General features: G+C 39.8%; 1 protein-coding gene and 1 long non-coding RNA gene across 2 annotated transcripts; both read left to right on the top strand.

Moving 5' to 3' along the window:
• The first annotated feature begins 7 nt into the window (after positions 1 to 7).
• On the top strand, positions 8 to 8,873 carry LOC148187730 (uncharacterized). The gene is made up of 4 exons (XR_015778386.1): positions 8 to 136; positions 4,335 to 4,481; positions 7,560 to 7,643; positions 7,960 to 8,873. It is a non-coding gene; the product is annotated as an uncharacterized LOC148187730 (long non-coding RNA).
• A 684-nt stretch (positions 8,874 to 9,557) lies between these two features.
• Positions 9,558 to 17,928, top strand: mlh1 (mutL homolog 1, colon cancer, nonpolyposis type 2 (E. coli)). Its single transcript, XM_042502441.2, has 20 exons — positions 9,558 to 9,696; positions 9,785 to 9,901; positions 10,183 to 10,273; positions 11,196 to 11,294; positions 11,392 to 11,465; positions 11,543 to 11,615; positions 11,705 to 11,796; positions 11,896 to 11,938; positions 12,100 to 12,188; positions 12,302 to 12,414; positions 12,518 to 12,611; positions 12,710 to 12,863; positions 13,059 to 13,381; positions 15,192 to 15,331; positions 15,520 to 15,628; positions 15,711 to 15,774; positions 15,860 to 16,024; positions 16,134 to 16,226; positions 16,312 to 16,422; positions 17,690 to 17,928. The coding sequence occupies exons 2-20, from the start codon at positions 9,795 to 9,797 to the stop codon at positions 17,843 to 17,845; spliced, it is 2,190 nt and encodes a 729-aa protein (XP_042358375.2). The 5' UTR covers positions 9,558 to 9,696; positions 9,785 to 9,794; the 3' UTR covers positions 17,846 to 17,928.
• The last annotated feature ends 1,319 nt before the right edge of the window (positions 17,929 to 19,247 follow it).

Below are 19,247 nucleotides of genomic sequence, written 5' to 3'. Positions count from 1 at the left end.
GCTCTGTGTCCGTGCTTGTCCCGAGGCGGCTGAACTCTGCACAGCTGTTATCTGTCGACTGCTGCTCCAGCTGAGGAACCACTGCTGCTAATCTGCTGCGACCAAACCGCAGACAGGCTAATTAACCTGATATCAGGTAATGATCCCCCCACCCCCGCTCATATTCATTAATGTTTAAAGCATTTGTCATAACTCGTTATTTTTTATAACATTCAGACATTCTCAATTGCCTCTCTCCTTCTAATGAATAATTGTATTATTTTATATTTAAAAAAAAAAAATCAATATTGTTGCATTGTCTTAAATTCAATTAAAATATGATTATGGAGCTACTGTCTTAAGAAGTGACCACTTTCTAATGAGGCACCCTGTAAAAGATTATGTAATAATTCTTAATGAATAATTTACTTTTTAGACCAATTATTAGTTATTTATAATTAAAACTTGTGTTGCCATATTATGAAAAAAATATTACTAAGGCCACCATTGGATTACCAACAGGTTATAGCAGGCTTTTGCCCCTCGGCCCCAGATTTGTTGAGCCAAAGGCTTCAAGTTAACTATATGGCAACAATTTTGTGGTAGTTTAAGTACAATATAAACTAAAATAAGATCTTGAGATCCCTCGTGTAGAGAGTTTCAAAGGGGATTAAGAATTTCAATTTTACATTGATCTGTATTTTTAATATTTTGTCCAATTTTACCTTACACACTTACCAGTTAACACCAACAACTCCAGTGTTCTGCTAAGTAAAATTACCATTTTCGTCAATGGCATCTGGTGGCTTTTATATAACAGCTTCTATTCCCTGTCAAAAAGACTGTCTGATGGCAAGGTAAAGTAGTGAATATATTCTATAGCAAACACTTCATTAAAAATGAATGGGCCCTTTTTAAGGTGGCTATAAACAAACCAATTTGATTTAGTCTTTTCTATTGTAGTATTCACAGTTCTGAAACAGAAAATGTTCACATATACTCAGGACTTTCCCACTGCTCTGTGCCACCTAGAACATCTTTCACTTTCATTGTCTATGGAGCAACTCCAGACTTACACTATGACATTGCAAAATTGAGATTTAGCACTCTAATTTTTGGATATGGAAGAGAGTTGTTTTATGTTAAGTAATATTTTTGACTGTCTTGAACTATAGTAATAGTATGTATGAATTTTGAAAATAGGCCTAGTTCCCCTTTAGGGATTTTATAATTTCAGTTTATATTTCCTTACATGGTACATATTCCTGAATATGAATATGAAAGGGCCCCCTCCACAAATGAATCCAGTCCTGCTTAAATGTTGACTTATCCAATATGTTTTGAAAAGGGCTGGCACCTAATTATAGGTATTAATAACACAACAATAACACACCTAATAGTGATAACAGTTGGTGGAGGAAGATGAATGTATAATTAGATTTAATCCTTGTAGATTAAGGTACTCTTTGGTAACCGGAGTTACTGGAAACAGTGAAAAAACAGGTTATGTCTTAGTAAGATGTGCCGTGTTTTTAGTTTTGCTTATTTATTACTCTGCCATGAAGTAATGACACCATAAGGACCATAGACTCTGTCCCATTTATCTATACAAGGATAGCCATGATTGTAAGGGGGCATTGCTAGCCAAAAATTATCAGACCAGTTATACAAAAAGCACACACGATACCCAAAAGTTGCAAACAAAACAGCATTTAAAATGGGAATTGAATCAGACAAAGACAGTAAAAGAGTGTATTGTGGCTTAAATGCTGTACAGTAACAAAGAAAACCTCTTTATGTGTAAACCTCAAAGCTCCTCATGTGATGAGAATGTCAACAAACAATGGAGGCACTGGGTGAGGATGATTATTATAAAAAGACTAACTGGCCCTCCTTTGAAGAAGGCGCAGTCTAAAAACACAAATAAAACAGCGGAGCCACACAAGGTGGCCTGCGGGAAAAGGCTTCTGCCAACATGCTACCAGCGTTTATTCTTTTGTTTCTTTTCATGGTTCATTAACAATTTCTTTTGCACCATTACAATATTATCCACAGACTGAATTGATGATACCTCATCAGACAGGATGCTATGTATCTTTCCTGCATGGTTTAATGAGAGTGCTCATGTGGAAACCTTTGAAGTCAGAGGAAGGCCATCGGTATTTCCAAGATAGGGCCTTGTACATGTTTTGTTAAACCCTGAAAGGAGAGAGAACCAAAAGCAGTGATTTCTCCTTTCATGGTTGCTCCGCACTGAGACCTAAAATAGCCCCGGCAGGATGAAATCTGATGACTAAAAGTAAAGGAAGTGATGCAATGTAGCTCCTCAAGTGAAGACTTGAGGACAATCCCTCATTGTGTGTATCAGGAAACACCCAAGGCACACAGAGGAGCAGTTTGAATTGTAACATCAAATTTAATGATCACTGCGTTAGATAGATAGTTGCTGCACTACATACCAAAGGGCAGCATTCCCTGCGCTCTTTTAAACCTTGGTAACTCTACATTTGGTGTCCTGCCTTTTGGTTTTGTGACTGACAGCTTTGATTATGAAATGTGAACTTGCCCAATCACTGAATCATAGCCGGATTCCTCCCCCATCATAAAACATCTCCAGGAATGTATGAATCAAACACACAGAGTGTGACTCGTATAATTTACCTGCTAGCACATGGAAATGACCACTATTGTAGAAGGTGAACAAAGACGTGGTATTCCTTGTGGTACACATGGTAGACAACAGAGTAGATTAGATTATACTGATAACTGTCCACACAGAGGCCTGTGGAGTAAGTGTGGCTATAGTTTATAATGTTGGGCAAAGTCATATACAGCTGGGGTCAGATTTCTGACATTTTACTATAAACAGCTGAGGGCTGCACTTCCATTATACCACATGTACTGTAACAAATACAACAGAGAACCCCAGTAAAGAGTACTAAAACACAGAGATACATTAGCACTGCCTGAGAGGCTTGGGATTCAATTACCAGTGGTGTAGTTGAGGGTATATATGGGTATACAGGTTATACCCACCTCTTTTTCTGGCTGTTTACAGTATACCTACCTATCAGCCCAAAAGCCATTGGGATATATAGGAGAATTTCCCTTCTTCCTTCTTGGTAAACCTTCCATCTACCTTAGAATACACCCACTTCATCAACTACCACTACACAACTGTCAATGATCCTTCGCTGTATGAGCTCAGACCCCATAAACTACAAGCAAAACAGAGAAACTCCCATTTATCCACTGAAAAGAGGTCAGTAGATAACATACTGTTGTGAAATATTAAACAGTATACCATAGCTGGTTGTGTGAGAATGACCTTTAAACTTTTGGCTTAGGTGGATGAATGATAACACAAAGTAATTCACACGAGCGGAAACAGGAATAATTGTCTGACGTCATCGCAATAGCTTACAACATAATGACTAAATGGTTAACTTAAAAGCATAACTTCAATTGGAGGGTGGGGTTGGACATGTGTCGGCAGGTTGTTTTTAATGTGGGCCCTCGCATGCCTAAACAAGAGGCCTAAAGGATGGTTTAAAGCCATGCTAAATGCATGACTGTAGGGATGGATATGTCTTTGGTCCAGATTGCAATATCTTGACTGCAATTGGATAGATTGCAATTAAAGTTTGTACAGACACTTATGAACCCTTAGAGAATAGTTTATGCTAAAATGAGGTTAAAATTCGTTATTTTGAAATAAAATATCTCAACAACAATTGGATGGATGACCAATACATTGATACCCACATTCATATCCCACATTCATCAGGATGAATTCCCAGCAGATGACCAACACCATTAGATGTTGATTTTGGGTTTGATTTAGGTTGTGATGTCGGATGACCAAAATTTTGTGTTGTCCATGCCAACTTCAATTTGACATAGAATACTGACGACAGATGATGTTGGTATTTTGTCTGCTTTAACTTTCGTCCTTATGTCATCAAAATCCAACATATTCTACACATCTCATATTATCTTGACATAGAATAACAACATTTAGTTGTAAGTTGTGAGGAAACCCAACATATTCAAAATGTCATAATGTTAATGTCCACACAGCATAAAATCTAACATCATTACATGCATGCAAACAGGATAAACTTAGATGATGGTAAATGTTTACAGTATACCTACCTGTGATAGTACAGCCTCTACCAGAGATAAGTGACTCTGTATCTTTATATCTATCAATTTTCAAGTTTTAAACATGTAATATTTGTATCTTTGGGCAAGAAGAACCACGCGAACAGCTGCCGTTACAGTAATTTTATTCTGCATTACCTCCCCTTTTTTTAAAGTTCACCATGGAAAGTGTGTGTTCGTCTTTTGTTTAGAACGTCTCAAGGCATCTGTTGTGCTGATAAGGAGCAAACACGAGGAGGAACAGGGGGGATAAACAAAGGAAAAAGGAAGAGCAACATCTGCAGAATCCATTTCTAGATGCATCATCCGATGGAGGAAGTCTTGGCAGTTGCAGAGAGGTGAGATAATGCTTTCCTACAGAGATGATGAAGGCGGAATCATGAGAATGATGAATTAGCACAAATGAGCTCAAGTCACTTCACTTGGAGACACAATCACACAATCCCCCAGTGATTCAGATGAGATGATATGATTCTTGGGCATTAAAAAGTAGAGGAGAACTCATCTAATTCGATTTTTAGATTAGTAACCAGTGTGTGAGGGACCACCCTTATCACTAGAGGACGGACAGGCCCCACTATATTTGTCACTTGGAGAGGCCGTGACAGATTCCACAGATGGTTGCTGGTCCCGCGTTTTATGTTGCTGAGAGATAAGCTACTGTACACCTTTCAGCCTCGCTGTCATTTGTCTCCATGGCAATCATCACTCTACAGCTTTGTCAGAGGAGGGTGGGGGTGTCCAGCCAGGAGACATAAACACACATGTGAGACAAAAACCACAGCGGTGGAAACAACAGGCCTCTGTCAGTGTGGAATGTATAGAAACCAGCAGCGTGGAGGTGCGGAGTAGCTCTAGGTCATATTTAAGATAAGGTGCATTTAAGTGAATAACTCTATTTTAACGGAGGAAAGATTTGGAGGCCATGTTGGGGCAACTGCTGACCTCCTTCCACAAAATAGGTGTGCTACTGAGCAGCAGGTGTGCATTTGTATCTGATTTGACTGTCACTTTGCTTGTTGACAGTGTCTGTGTATTTAGAGAGTGCATACTGCTGTGTATCTATACATTATTTCAAGATCTGAAAGAGTTAGAATCTATTTTTTGAGATTCCTTTTCAGTCACATTTATTATGGTTCCTCTGTCGGGTGTATGTACTCTATGCATGTACCTTCAGGTATGAGTGCCATCACATTTGCATGCCTGCCTGTGTGTGCCTGTCATTGCGTGTGTGGCAGGTCGTGACAGGAGTGGCAGTGGCTGCTCTTTGAAACAGTTGTAATCTGAGTTTCAGTAAACGGAGAACAAAAAACGCTAGAAGAGCAGGAGCAAGAGAAAAATGACCGACCTGTAAGATACACAGCCAGTTCTGACCCCACCCAGGCTCTTGTTGACAGTTTCATCCTTTCAGAGAGTAAATTTACTCAGTCTAAATGCAGAATGGCCTCCTACAGTACACTGATGTCATAACTGCTGCCTGACAAAAAGATGAAAAACAGGGAAGTGTGCTTTACATTCTGCAGTGTTGTCTTCCTTTCGTCGCTACTTTCTTTCCAGTTCTATTGTATTGTATCCTGCAGCACATCCTGCAGCTACAGCACAAAACTGGAATGTCCTGCATTGAGTCAGGGACATGTGTCTCAGGATAGACATCATATCCCCCCCCCGAAACATCCAGTACTTTTACTCAAGTACTGTACTTAAGTACAAATTCAAGATATTTATACTCTACTTGAGTATTTTCTTTTTATGTCACTCTATACTTTTACTACATTTCAGAGGGAAACATTGTACTTTTACTTCCCTACATTTACCTGAACATTTTAATTACTTTACAGATAAAGATTCGTGCAAAACATTGAAAGAGTTTAGAAAATATGTTTTGTTATTGATTAAATTACCAAAGAGTTTATACAAGTACCACTGCAATGATCAGTTGATCAGATTAATCAATCAGTTATTTTGATAAACATGTTAAGTGTTTTTTCAGTTTCTTTTAAATATAATTTTGAGTTTGAGTTTTTTATTATTTAAAAAAATGTTTTTTAATTTCTCTTTTTTTTTTTAAATTGTTTTTAAATAATATATTTTTCTGCATTGAATACTTTCACCTTTAATACTTAAAATACTTTTTTTCCTGAACATATTTACTTCTAAGTAAAATTTTCAAAGCAGGACTTTTACTTGTGATCTGAATACTTTCTTCGCCACTGGATACATCACAGATGCAAAGACAACACAACGGACATTTTCCCTCGGCCTAAAGCGAGAGGTGGAGCGAAAACATGATCTGTGCCAAAGTGATATAGCACACATCTGGATTTAATGATTGCATAGTTCATGTAGAACACCATGCTTGACATCATAGTGATGTCACTCCTATATTTTTGGGAGAACCCAGGATTTCAGCTGCAGAAAGCACAAAGTAGGACATGAATTTATCAAATAAGAGTCACATTTCTGTCATTTGTTTGTCAGTTCCAAACCAACTTCCTATCATACTTGCAGTAACCTTTCGGGTTGTGCCAGTGTGTTTTTATGACCTGTGTTTGTGTCTGTCTGTGGTTAACTGGTTCGTGCCAATGAAATCATCTCGGTTAAAGCTCATAGAGCTGCACAACAAACTGCAGAACTGCCAAGTTAGCTCTCGGGGCTTCCTCGTATAGACTTAAACTTTTGCAGAAATCTATTATCGGTTACAAAGAAACACCCAGTTTTACAGCAGAGCCTCCCTTGTTCAGATGCTGTCCTGGAATGTGGTGGGATTTGCAAGATCCAAAAGGATAACAGGTCAGACGCATAAATGTTACGGCATGAGAGAGTGAACTCAGTCTGTTTCTCACCCCGAGTTTCAAACACAAACTTCAAAATAAGCCTCATAAAGATTGAATAAAATTCAATTTTGTTCGTCAGCTGCATTTAATTCATACTTGGCTGTAGGTAGGTGCAACATCTGTCTGCTACAGAGACACTTTCTGCTGACATGGAGCCTGAAAAATAGATTTTGAAAGGGCACGGCTAGATAAATAGACAGTGGGCTTCTGGGCACAGATGTGCAGAAGGCACCACTTCTCGTGTAGTCCATAGTGGCAAGAAATAGATGTAGTTTTGCTCCTTGTGTCTCTTTGTAGTCATATTGTGTGTCTTTAAGGTCATGTTGTGTCTTTTTGGTTAATTTGTTTCTCTTTGTAGTTATTTTTTGTCTTTTGGTTATTATTTGCTTGTTTTGTGTCTCTTTTAGTTAATTTAGCTTTTTTTTCATGTTGTGCCTCTTATGTCCTTTTGCTTTCCTTTTGTAGTTATTTTGTGTCTCATTGCAGTTCCTCTGCATGTTTTTGTGGTCTTTTTGTGTCTATTTTTGGTCATTTTGGATGTTTTCCTGGTCAGTATGTATTAATTTGAGTGACAATTTGCAGGTAAAGGCCAGGGGGCCCCTGACACTTTGGGCCTCTGGGCGTGTGTCCAGTAGGTCCGTTCAGTGATACATCCATGTCCAACAGGTAATCAGATTAGAGGCTATTGTGACTGAAACTTTACTTTTTATCCTATCAATCTCTTTTCCTACAAATCTACCAGATTGTTTCTATGTATGAAGGACTGTGGGATTAAATGAAAGTAAATCTCCTTATTTTTTTCCTCAAATACACATTATAAATGCCCGTATTCTTTTCAGTTTCATTCTTAAATCCAGCACAAAAATTAAAAAAATATGAAAATTAAAAATGTAGGATTGAGTTTTATATATCGACTGGTACAAACTCAATCTACATTTATGTTTTATCACCTGACCTCATTTCATTTGTTTCCCTCATGCAGGTATTTGAGGATAGTGTGTTCAGGTTGGACTGCATTGAGAATTTCTCCCTGGTCATGACATCTGAACAGCGCCACTCCCCGGATGGCCTACTCGCAGCATTTCATTCTGCTGAGGTCACTCTGCTTGAGGCTGAACTTCAGCAGCCTAGCAACATAATTTTGGCAGCTACTGTAACAATCACAGAGGCTTAGTAGAGCATAGATCAGGTTTATTTTTTTAAAAACACCATCATAAAATATCTCTGAGAACATTTGTATTTTTGCAGATTTTGAGGAACCACAGTTCTGCTGACCCCTGTGAAAGACTCGACTCTGAGGAATGCAGACACATGCATGGTCAGGCCAACTATGTACTACTGGGATAACAGTGAATCTCATATAAGTAAATATCCTGAGACGTGCAATGCAGAAATACATAACAGTTTAACTAATAATATCTGGATTTTTCTTTGATAATTAAAAAAGTTTTTCGTGTTAAAGATTTAATTTTGGTGGGTTTTTCTTCCCCTTTTGAAGACAATAAACGATGACAATTTGCTATGATGGGTTACATTTTCTGTTGAGAGCGAATCTCTTTAACAAACAATTGGTTTGGTTGGAATCTATCGATTATCAGACCTGGAATTTGGACTTTTCATTGTGTAGATGTTATGCACTAAATTCTTCAGTAGTTCCTAATTGAAAGAGACAATAAAACATTGATTATAGCTGGACAAAGATTTCATTGTGCCACATGCGCACACACACACACACACACACACACACACACACACACACACACACACACACTAATTTTGTAATTGTCAGCAGCATAGTTGTCAGAGCAAGTATTGATCTGACCTCTAACCTTATGACAGTCTAAGCAAAATATACCTTCCCCAGGGGCACAATTGACTTTATCTCATTGCTTTACAGTGTGGTCTAAGTAGTTTCTTTAAATTGGGTCATTCCAGAGTTGGACATGCCAGAGATACAATCACTTAACTGTGTATCAGTGATTTATCAGCACTAACAGATCAAAAGAAAGGAAACTTAAGTGATACAATAAGTTGTGCTATAAGTAATGAAAGTATATGAAGTAATATATTTATTTACTTGTTTTTTATAATTATACAGCAGAAATTGTATGCTTATGATTATAAACTATATTATGCTTTATTATTATGATGTACTCATAAAGATGCATATAGACGATATAAATTACGTTTTATTCCTTTTGCTTTTTTTGCAAACAGTGTGATAACAAGTGGAAAGATATTCTAAATGTCTCAAAGAAAAAGCATCATTATTCCATTGTTATGAGGCGCTGTGCATCTGTCAGACTCACACCGCTACAAAATATTAACTGCAGAAGAAGACTTTCAGCGAATGACGTCCACCAGCAGGACACAGGCCCCGCCCTCACTCTGTCCGCGCGCAGTGTCATCAAAGATCATATATAATTGAGAAGATGAATCACTTCATTGTGAGAAAAAGGTGGCTAAGATAACACTGTTTTATCAATAACCACCAACAACAGCATTACATATAATTTAAACTTTTCCATCTTTTTTTGTGGGGAAGTGAAACGATTTAACTCTTAATAATGTCCGTTCAATGGTTGAGCGGATGACACAATGACTTAGCTGTGATCTGACATTTTCAGGAGGAGTGAGACCTCTAGCTTTTTTATTTACTCTGTGGTCCTGTGTATGCACGTTACACACGCTGATTCTTGTACGAGTTGTTATGCTACATGTAAGCCTAAATATAAACATTTCTATTATGTAAGTGTGCTTACAGGTATTACCTAATATTTAATTAACCTCGACCTTTCAATAAGCAGCAGTGTAAACATGGCGGGAATCATCCGGAGGCTGGACGAGACGGTTGTCAACCGGATAGCAGCAGGAGAAGTTATCCAGCGTCCTGCCAACGCCGTCAAAGAAATGATTGAAAACTGGTAACTGACTCGCTATATTTTATAATGTTAGTTTTTACAGTGTGGCCTACTGTTATGAGTTTAATTTGTGGCTTTAATAACCTGCAGTAGGACCAACTGAAGTGACAAAATATGGCAGGAGCCACCGTTGTTTACATCACGTTTGTGGCAAAGCAGCTTATCAACACCTGTAACGTTAACACACTAACAGTCCTGTGATACTGCCCACTGACCGCGCCCTGCTGCTTAAAAAGCTGACATATGACTGTATGATAACTACAATTTGTCTTACATTGTTACAGTTTGGATGCCAAATCCACCAACATCCAGGTGACGGTGAAAGACGGCGGACTGAAGCTCCTTCAGATTCAGGACAACGGCACCGGCATCAGGGTGGGTGACAGGGGCGTGCTCAGGGGGGCTCGGGGTGAACACCCGCCCCTTTTTGGGGGGAAATCGAATAAGTGTCTTTTTTAAAATTGGAACTCATGATATCCCAATGTAATAGCTATAAATCTGAACCAAAAATTAAGTCATAAGAAGGGGTGGGTGTCTTGTTGAAAAAAAATATGATACCAGTATCCATGCATTGGTACCAACAGAGTACGTCATTAGATATCTATGTTGTAGTATAGCCAAATATTGGAAACATTTTTGCGTTATCTTGGAACTCTGACCTGCCACTTTTGTCTAGTGCGCCCTACATCACCACAACACAAGCCCTTTGTACACAGAAACTGTGCTACAGGGCCACAACTAAGTCCCTTCCTCATGCTGCTTTTGCATTTTTACCCAGAACCCAACAGCAGAGGCATCATGCCACAACAGTGTGTGATTCTAGATAGCATGCCAACAGTGCGGAAGCAAAAGAGATGTAACGTATAATACATAATACTGTGTTGGCCCCTACTGTAAAATATAACATACACGTTAGGCAGTGCTTTGTGAACAATAACAATGAAAAAAGAGGTGATAATTATTTACTGTCTCTGTTATATGGAGGCCATCAGCTCGTTAGCTCGTGCTAACTGGGCTGATGGTGGTCAAGGTCCCGAGGTCCAAAAATGATGTTCAGATACTACTTGGTGCTAGGTTATTACTATTAAGGTACTGATTACTGGCCATAGTCATTAAGGAAAGGAGGCCTTTTAAAGATGTTGTTTGTGCCCTCCGTAGTATCCAGTCTATGAGGGAGTGTGGTCCTTTCCGCACCCATTAGGTTAGATTTATTGTTTGGGAAAAATGTTGTCATTGCCACTATCTTTTAGTTGTGTGGTTTTCTCTGACCAATCTGTCTGTCTTACTGCCAAGGCAGAGAGAAGACATGGAAATCGTTTGTGAGAGGTTCACCACCAGCAAACTCCAGACTTTTGAGGACCTCTCAGCTATCGCAACCTATGGATTCAGAGGAGAGGTAGAGCTCTGCATCAGCAGCAGCCTCCAGACTGTTAAATGTTTTCATACATTTTGTTATGAGTATGTCACATTTGATGTTTTGCTCTTGTTTGCAGGCCCTTGCTAGTGTAAGCCATGTTGCCCATGTGACCATAACCACAAAGACAGCTGATGCCAAGTGCGCCTACAGGTAAGGTAACATCTATAGATAATTACAAATGTGTGAATAGGATGGCGGCGCTCTTGTGACGTATCGGTTCTCTGCAGAGCCAGCTACAGCGATGGCAAACTAAAAGGCCCTCCAAAACCATGTGCCGGCAACCAGGGAACACAGATCCTTGTGAGTTTGTTGAGCACATCCACCATTACAGAGTGAAGTTAATGGACGTTCAAAAAAAATCTCCAACAGCTTGTTTTCCCTGCCTGCAGGTGGAGGATCTTTTCTATAACGTGTCCACGAGGAGGAAAGCTTTGAAGAGCCCCAGTGATGAGTACTCCAGGATTGTAGAGGTGGTCAGCAGGTCTGTCATCTTGGCTTTAGTCCTTGTGTCTTGTGATTCTTGCTGTTTTGATGAACATCACTGTGTTTGACTAACTCACATATTGACATTATTTTGAAGGTACGCCATACACAATTCAGGAAAAAGTTTTTCTGTCAAAAAGGTGAGATGTGCTTTATTTTTGGCTCTTTTTTTAAGCAAAAAAGATGGTTTCACAGTAAAAAAATATTCTCCATTTCAATGCACTGACAAAAAAAACTCAAATAACGCTCCAAAATTGATTCTTGCTTAAAGGGCAATATTATTTATGCTCTGTTTTTCCAGCAAGGAGAGACTGTGGCAGATGTAAGGACTCTGCCCAACGCATCTGTAGTGGATAATATTCGAGGAGTGTTTGGCAACGCAGTCAGCAGGTATTAATCAACCAAGCATGGAAAAAAAAAAATGCTTTGATGCTCTCTGCAGTCATGTCACCTGTTATCACCTTAACATTGTCTGCATGACCCACTTTGTGGTATGTTCACAGGGAGCTGATAGAAGTTGGTTGCGAGGATCAGAAGCTTGCTTTTAAGTTGAAAGGCTACATTTCTAACGCAAACTACTCTGTGAAGAAATGCATCCTGGTCCTCTTCATTAACCGTATGTATCACAGAAAAGCCACTAGACATGTGGCTCACCAGTAAACATGATATAATCCTGTTAGTGTTCTGTTAAATGGAGATTGTGATCTGTGACGTCTCAGATCGTCTGGTGGAGTCAAGCGCTTTGAAGAAAGCAATCGAGACGGTTTATGCCGCATACCTTCCCAAGAACACACACCCTTTTCTATACCTCAGGTGACTTAACATGCATTTGTCTGTTGTTTTTTTTTTACAATGCATTCTATTATGGCTGAATTAATTCGATATTTGCTGGGGATTTCTCATCACCACAGCTTGGAGATCGCCCCGCAGAATGTAGACGTGAATGTCCATCCCACAAAACATGAGGTGCATTTTTTGCACGAAGACAGCGTCATTGAGAGTGTTCAGAAGCACATCGAGAGCAAACTCCTTGGCTCCAACTCCTCACGCACATATTTCACTCAGGTATGATATGACTAGATCACTATCTCTTTAAATGTGCTGTCATTGTCACTGCAGAAAGAGATCTGATCTCTGTCTCTTGTTGTGCTAACATGTTTCCACTCCTCCCATTTGTGGGGCTCATATTTTTATCCTTTGAGGCACAAAAACTCCAAGTGCGAGGGTGTACGATGATGCATACGCTGTGTGTTTGTGCAGACGTTGCTGCCAGGGCTGTCCGTCTCAGGTGGCATTGAGGTAAAGTCCACCAGTGCGTCAGCAGATTCAAGCGAGCGTGTCTACGCACATCAGATGGTGAGGACCGATTGTCGTGCACAGAAGCTGGATGCCTTCCTCCAGCCGAAAGAGAAGCCGCCTCCTAACACTGAAGCAGCTGGTCCCAGCAGCAAGGAGGCGGCGACCAAAACCGCCCAGCGTGAAGGTGTAGAGATGGACGAGATGGATGATGCAGACATGCTGGAGGCCTTGGCTGAGCAGGAGGCAGAGGTGCCAAAAGGCGACAAAGATAGCAACGATCAAAGGTAAAAAAAAGTGAATCATGCCTGTACTACACTGAGTGGGTCACTATATGTCCTCAGCAGAGCATTAAAGGCTGGAGGTCATCATGACTCATCCCAATCTCAGGATTCATTAGCTAGTGGTCAGACTACGATTTAGCCTGCGGAGGCAACGGCTAATATTTGGGAGGTTCTGATGTAGCCAGCAGGCTAAGACCTTTTCCTCAGTCTGCCAGCCACTGTCTACAGTCTGATTAGCAACCTGAGAATGGAGTTTGAGTTGAGAGATGATGTCTATAACACGTAGCTTGCTAAAAAAGGTAACGAAAAGCTAAATTGTGTTCAGATGATAGTCGATCCTGAGATTGCATTTCAGCCAATGCATTTCCCCCCATAGACTGTGCACAATAATGGATGCAGCTGCTGTGACGGCAGACTTCTGTTTTGAAGCCTTGAGTTTGGCATTTCAGCCATTGCCATCTTGTTGTTTGGAGCCAGAAGTGACCATATTTGGACAAATGTTGAAATTAGCAATATTGACGAAAAACCACTTTATTGTACCAGGTTGTACAAATTTTCATATCTGCTGTAAAGTTAAGCATTTTAATATGGGTGTCTCTGGGAATGACTCACTTCTGGAGCCAGCCTCAAGTGGCCATCATAGGAACTGCAGTTTTTGGCACTTTTGCACTGGTTTAATTTTTCCGCCCTCAGAGGCTGCGCTTGGTTATACCTCATTTGCTGTCCACCCAGACCCTTTGCCCGCATGCATACGAAGCCCGCCCAATTCTACTAAAGGGAAACCAGGATGCTTCCAATGCCAAAATCTTGTCCCCTCGTCTGCAGATTCTGCATTCATCTCTTTTTATAAAACTAAATTAACCCAGATGGAATTTCTGCAAGTCAGATCAGGACAGGATTTGATATGTGATTAATCCTCCAGTGTCAGCGAATCTGAATGACAGAGTTGAGTAAGACAGCAGGAAGAAAACTGCAATAATGAACATGCATCATCACTAATGACGTCATTTCTCTCTGGGCCAGTCTGTAACAAATATCATCTTGTGTTGACCTGTAGCAGATGTTTCATGAATTTGCATGTTGCAGTAGCTTAACATGGATCTGTATTTGTATTTTTTGGAAAGCATTGCTCACAGTAATGAACCCACACAGTATTATCACCTTTATTATTTTTTGGAGAGGGACTTTTTTAGCCTATTGTTTTTGTCTAGGCAAGCATTTACTCTTTAAGCCTCTCTGTGCTCATTAATCCAGCTTTCTGCAGAAAGGTTTTGATAAACCCTGTGTGCACTACCTGCTGAGGTGAACAATGGCAAACATCCAGCAGCTTAAGACCTCAGATATTTCTCTCAGTAGGTGGTGGAAAACAAAAACAGCTAAAGAGAAGGGGAATACTTGAGTTCAGTCCATCAGATTGCCAGAACCACGACTCAAGACAAATGCTCATGTTTTCTGCAGAATGTTTGAATTTGCTGCTTCAACTTTATAAAAATGATCATTCAGCAAGTTTATATGCATCAAAATAATGGATTTCCTCTGCCCCCATGTGGCCGAAAAAGTAACTCACACAGCCTCATCTCATCAAGTTCTTGTTGCTTTCATTATGGCGAGACAAAAAAACATCTGATGCTCATTGAGTGTGTTATTAAATGTGTAAACATTTTCACAGGCTGTTAAGTCTTACAGTGTGTCCACAGGATGCTGGTGTGAGTTATTGTTTGAGAGTACAAGGGTCTGTAAACATGCAGAGTGTACTGTGTGCTGGAGATGTGACAGCAGTGTTTGTGTTTGTGTGTGTGTGTGTTTGAACCAGGAAGCGACCCAGGAAAGAGCAACAGCAGCTGGAGGGAGAGGACGAGGACCTGACGGCTGCAGCCACGCCCAAAAGACGGGTCATCAAACTGACTAGCATCAAAGAGCTCAGGGCTGAGATCACTGAGAACACACACACAGGTAAACAAAACGTGTCACCATCTGTTCCAGCTAATCTGTCGAGTTTTTTCATGAGTTACTCATGTTCCTCTTGTAAAGATCCCACCTCAGCTGTAGATATTTAAGCAAGTCTGCATGTCAACATTGATCAAATTTTTTTTACTCTTCGGCACATTTTTCCTCTTTCTGGTGTGTTCATTTTTCTCCAGGTCTTCAAGAAATGCTGCAGAACCACTCATTCGTGGGCTGCGTTAACCCCCAGTGGACTCTGATCCAACATCACACCAAACTATACCTGCTCAACAGCACCAAACTCAGGTCAGAGACACACGAAACACGCACTGTGCAGTTCAACACTCGCTCTTTTATGCCGCATTTCACTCTTTGCTTTCTGCTGCAGCCAGGAGCTTTTCTACCAAATACTCATCTACGACTTTGGAAACTTTGGTGTACTAAGACTCTCTGTGAGTACAGTCTAGATAGTGAATGATTAAAAAAATACTGTGCAGGTTGTCTATTTTTCCTTTACGAGTAATTATGTGCATTCAGACCCCAGCTCCTCTGTATGACCTGGCCATGTTGGCTCTGGACTCAGAGGAGAGCGGCTGGACAGAAGAGGACGGTCCTAAAGAAGGCCTGGCTCAGTACATAGTGGACTTCCTGAAGAAGAAAACTGAGATGCTGGATGACTACTTCTCCGTGGAGATAGACCAGGTCAATAAATCTTTCAAAACTCCAAAATCTGAAGTCTCCAAGTTTATTTATGCTGACAAAACATGGCAGTTTGTTGTTATTATTACACATTTCGCTTTGTGCATTATAGGAGGGAAATCTAACAGGGCTGCCGTTACTGCTCGACAAGTACACCCCTGTCATGGAGGGTCTCCCAATGTTCATCCTGCGCCTGGCCACTGAGGTGACCTTCTCATAGATTGCTGCTCATTTATGACCAGATTCTTTAAAATGGTATCTGAAGGTTTTTTCTTTGTGGTGTTGTGCAGGTGAACTGGGACAATGAAAAGGAGTGCTTTAGAGACTTCAGTAAGGAGTGCAGCATGTTCTACTCCATCAGGAAACGCTACATCCTGGAGCCTGAGCCTGGAGAGGAGCAGGTATGAAGGAACCCCAGACTAGTGTTTAAAACAACACTAAAGTGCATGAAGCCTTTGAAAAGCATAATTCACCCAAATATCAAAAATACATATTTCTCCTCTTACCTGTAGTGCTGTTTATGCGCCATGATACGGTTGGCAGATTTAATTCAGTAGAAAAAAACAGTTCCCATATGAAACTGCTTGCAGCAACGTCTGTTTATTATCCTGAGGTTGAGTTAAAAAAAAAAAGAGGTTAGACTTTTTTTGTCACTAAGTCAAAACCAGGGCACACTGTTTTGCAAAATTTAATAAAAGCCTTTAATAAATTGGCTTAACGCCTTTGTGTTTCAGCTCACAGTTTTCATCAGGGCACGTTAAAACAAGTGGCAGCTCACAGATATACCACGGCTGATGTCAGGTGTCAGGCAATCAGAGCAGCACTAGATAACTGTCACAGGTGCAATCAATGAAGTTAGTCTACAGACACTCAGGTCAACTCCGACAAAGCAGCAGATACATCACACAATCAGCAACATCAGATACAGGCTGCATAATTCCATGCAAAACATCAATACATAAATACAAGTTTGTACAGGGTACATGAATACTCAGTATAGCTTCACTGAAGCTCATCACTTGTAATGAGAAGAGCGATGACTAGGGAGTGTAAGGAGACTGTGGAGGGGCTCAGTTACATCACAACATGTATTTTTTTTTACAGATTTGGAATGCAGTGGGTACAGAGGCTGTGGGGGTGTCTGTGTCTATGAATTTGCTGGTCTTGAGCACACTGCTGCTTTGTTGGAGTTGACCTGAGTGTGTGTGGACTCACTTTATTGATTGCACCTGTGACAATTATCGAGTGCTGCTCTGGTTGCCTGACACAAGAAGACTTTAAGATTCAACACCAAAGCACCAAGCCCATTTATTCAAGTTTTTTTTACTTTTGTAAAACAGTGTGGCTTAGATTTTTTTGGTTTTGGCTTATTTATAAAAAAAACAAGAGGTCTAACCTCTCCCTCCTTTTTTTTTTAGTCATTTTTGTTCTTGCATCCGAAGAGCACCTGTTTTTGAAACCTTTTTTAATAAGCATTGTTTTTGGCACTTTTGGCAACTGATGTCAAAACAGTCTGGGCTGTTGAAATAGCACTACAGGTTAAAGGAAACATGTATTTTGTAATTTTGGGGTGAACTGTCCCTTTAACTTTTGACTTCCACTGCTTCACAATAACATTAATGACAAACAACTGAATAAATAAAAGTGTGACGATCATGTTTGTTTCAGGATGCTGAGGTGAACTCGTGGCGTTGGAAAGTTGAGCACGTCATCTTCAAAGCCTTCCGAACCCTTTTGAGTCCTCCGAAGAGCTTCAGCGAGGACGGCACCGTGCTGCAGATCGCCAACTTACCTGATCTCTATAAAGTGTTTGAAAGGTGCTAAATCTGGAAATCAAATCAACCACACATGCTGCTCTTTTATACTTGATGTATGATTTGTTCTGTAAATAAATACTTTGTATGAGACCAGGCGTTTAACATTTGTTTTTACGAGTGAAAAACCATATTCCATGAGGTCACAGGAAACCCTTGTTCTGAATAGCCTATTTAAATGTGCCAAGGCTACACATGGTTTTCTAAAAGTAAGACTTGGGACACGCAGCCAGGAAAAATAGAATCGGGTCACGAGTCCCATAACGACACCTAAAATGTGCCAGCACACAAGCTTGACTTTTATTACAGCTACATTTTCCACGTCAGCCTGAGAGACAGTGTGGAGGGATCAGAGCTCAGTGTGAAGGAGATTAACACCGCCACTGATGTTTCTCAGTACCTGGTGGACAATTAAGAGTCTGCAACACGCTAAAAGCATGGAAAATGTAATAAGTGAAGGAAACATTCAAACTATTTCTATGACTTATGCCATAGCAGCTGTGCATCTTTTCATCCCAGTCACTTAATCTCACTCGAGCTAAAACCTGAGTTGAAAATAAAAAAGCAAAGTCTAAATTTAAAACAACCAATGAGCCTCATCTCTTCCTTCACTGATTCAAAACTGCTACAAAACATGTGAGATGTAATACTCATACATGCACAGTATGTGTATAGGAAACATTGATTACATATTAACAGAGGCGGGACCAAGTCATTATTTTCAAGTCTTTGCACTCTAGTCTCTTTGAGAGACTCTTTCAAGTCTCAAACAAGTCATAATGTGCTCTCCACCAAATGTAATGCCATTTTAACAGTCATAATATGCTGATTTAATCATAAATGCTCTTTCAATTTCTACTTATTTCTTAAAACAAGTTTGTTGTGCCTGTCTATTTTTGACTTTCACTGTAATTTGATTTTTGCGTACTCTTTGTGCCTGAAAAAAAAGAAGTACTTTAAACCTTCCTCCAAGCCCAAAATAGTATAACATTTATAACGTGTGCCAATATTCAATTAATGTTCTTTTAATTTCAGAATCAACTATCATTAATGCTTTTCATTCCCAGTAAGTTGTCACTTTATTCTCTAAATCCACTTTGAACCATTTCAGCAGCAACCAATTAAGCTGAGAGAGAAGCATGAAGACCAAATGTCTTGTCATGAGTGCCACATGTAAAAAAAAAACAATATATATATATGTATCGTTGGTGTCAGGTGTCAAGCGTTAATGATTGCTGATTCTGAAATTAAAAGGACACTAATTGAATATTGGCACACTTTATAAATGTTATAATATTTTGGGCTTGGAGGAAGGTATTAAGTATTAAGTAAAAGGTTCAAGTCTAAGTAAAGTCATGAGTCACTTGTGTTCAAGTCCAAGTCGAGTTGCGAGTCTTTTTTGATTTTATTAG

The sequence above is a fragment of the Plectropomus leopardus genome, chromosome 13 (assembly GCF_026936395.1).
Source record: "Plectropomus leopardus strain MGB_pleo_1.0 chromosome 13, ASM2693639v1, whole genome shotgun sequence".
Lineage (NCBI taxonomy): Eukaryota > Metazoa > Chordata > Actinopteri > Perciformes > Serranidae > Plectropomus > Plectropomus leopardus.
Note: the sequence above shows the minus strand (reverse complement) of the source record. Positions and strands in the feature narration are given on the sequence as shown.

Excerpts from the sequence above, each read along its gene's own strand:
- mlh1 (XM_042502441.2), top strand. The coding sequence starts at position 9,795 with ATGGCGGGAATCATCCGGAGGCTGGACGAGACGGTTGTCAACCGGATA. Across the intron at positions 12,612-12,709 it reads CACCCTTTTCTATACCTCAG|CTTGGAGATCGCCCCGCAGA; the intron begins GTGACTTAACAT and ends TCATCACCACAG. Across the intron at positions 13,382-15,191 it reads AAAGATAGCAACGATCAAAG|GAAGCGACCCAGGAAAGAGC; the intron begins GTAAAAAAAAGT and ends TGTTTGAACCAG.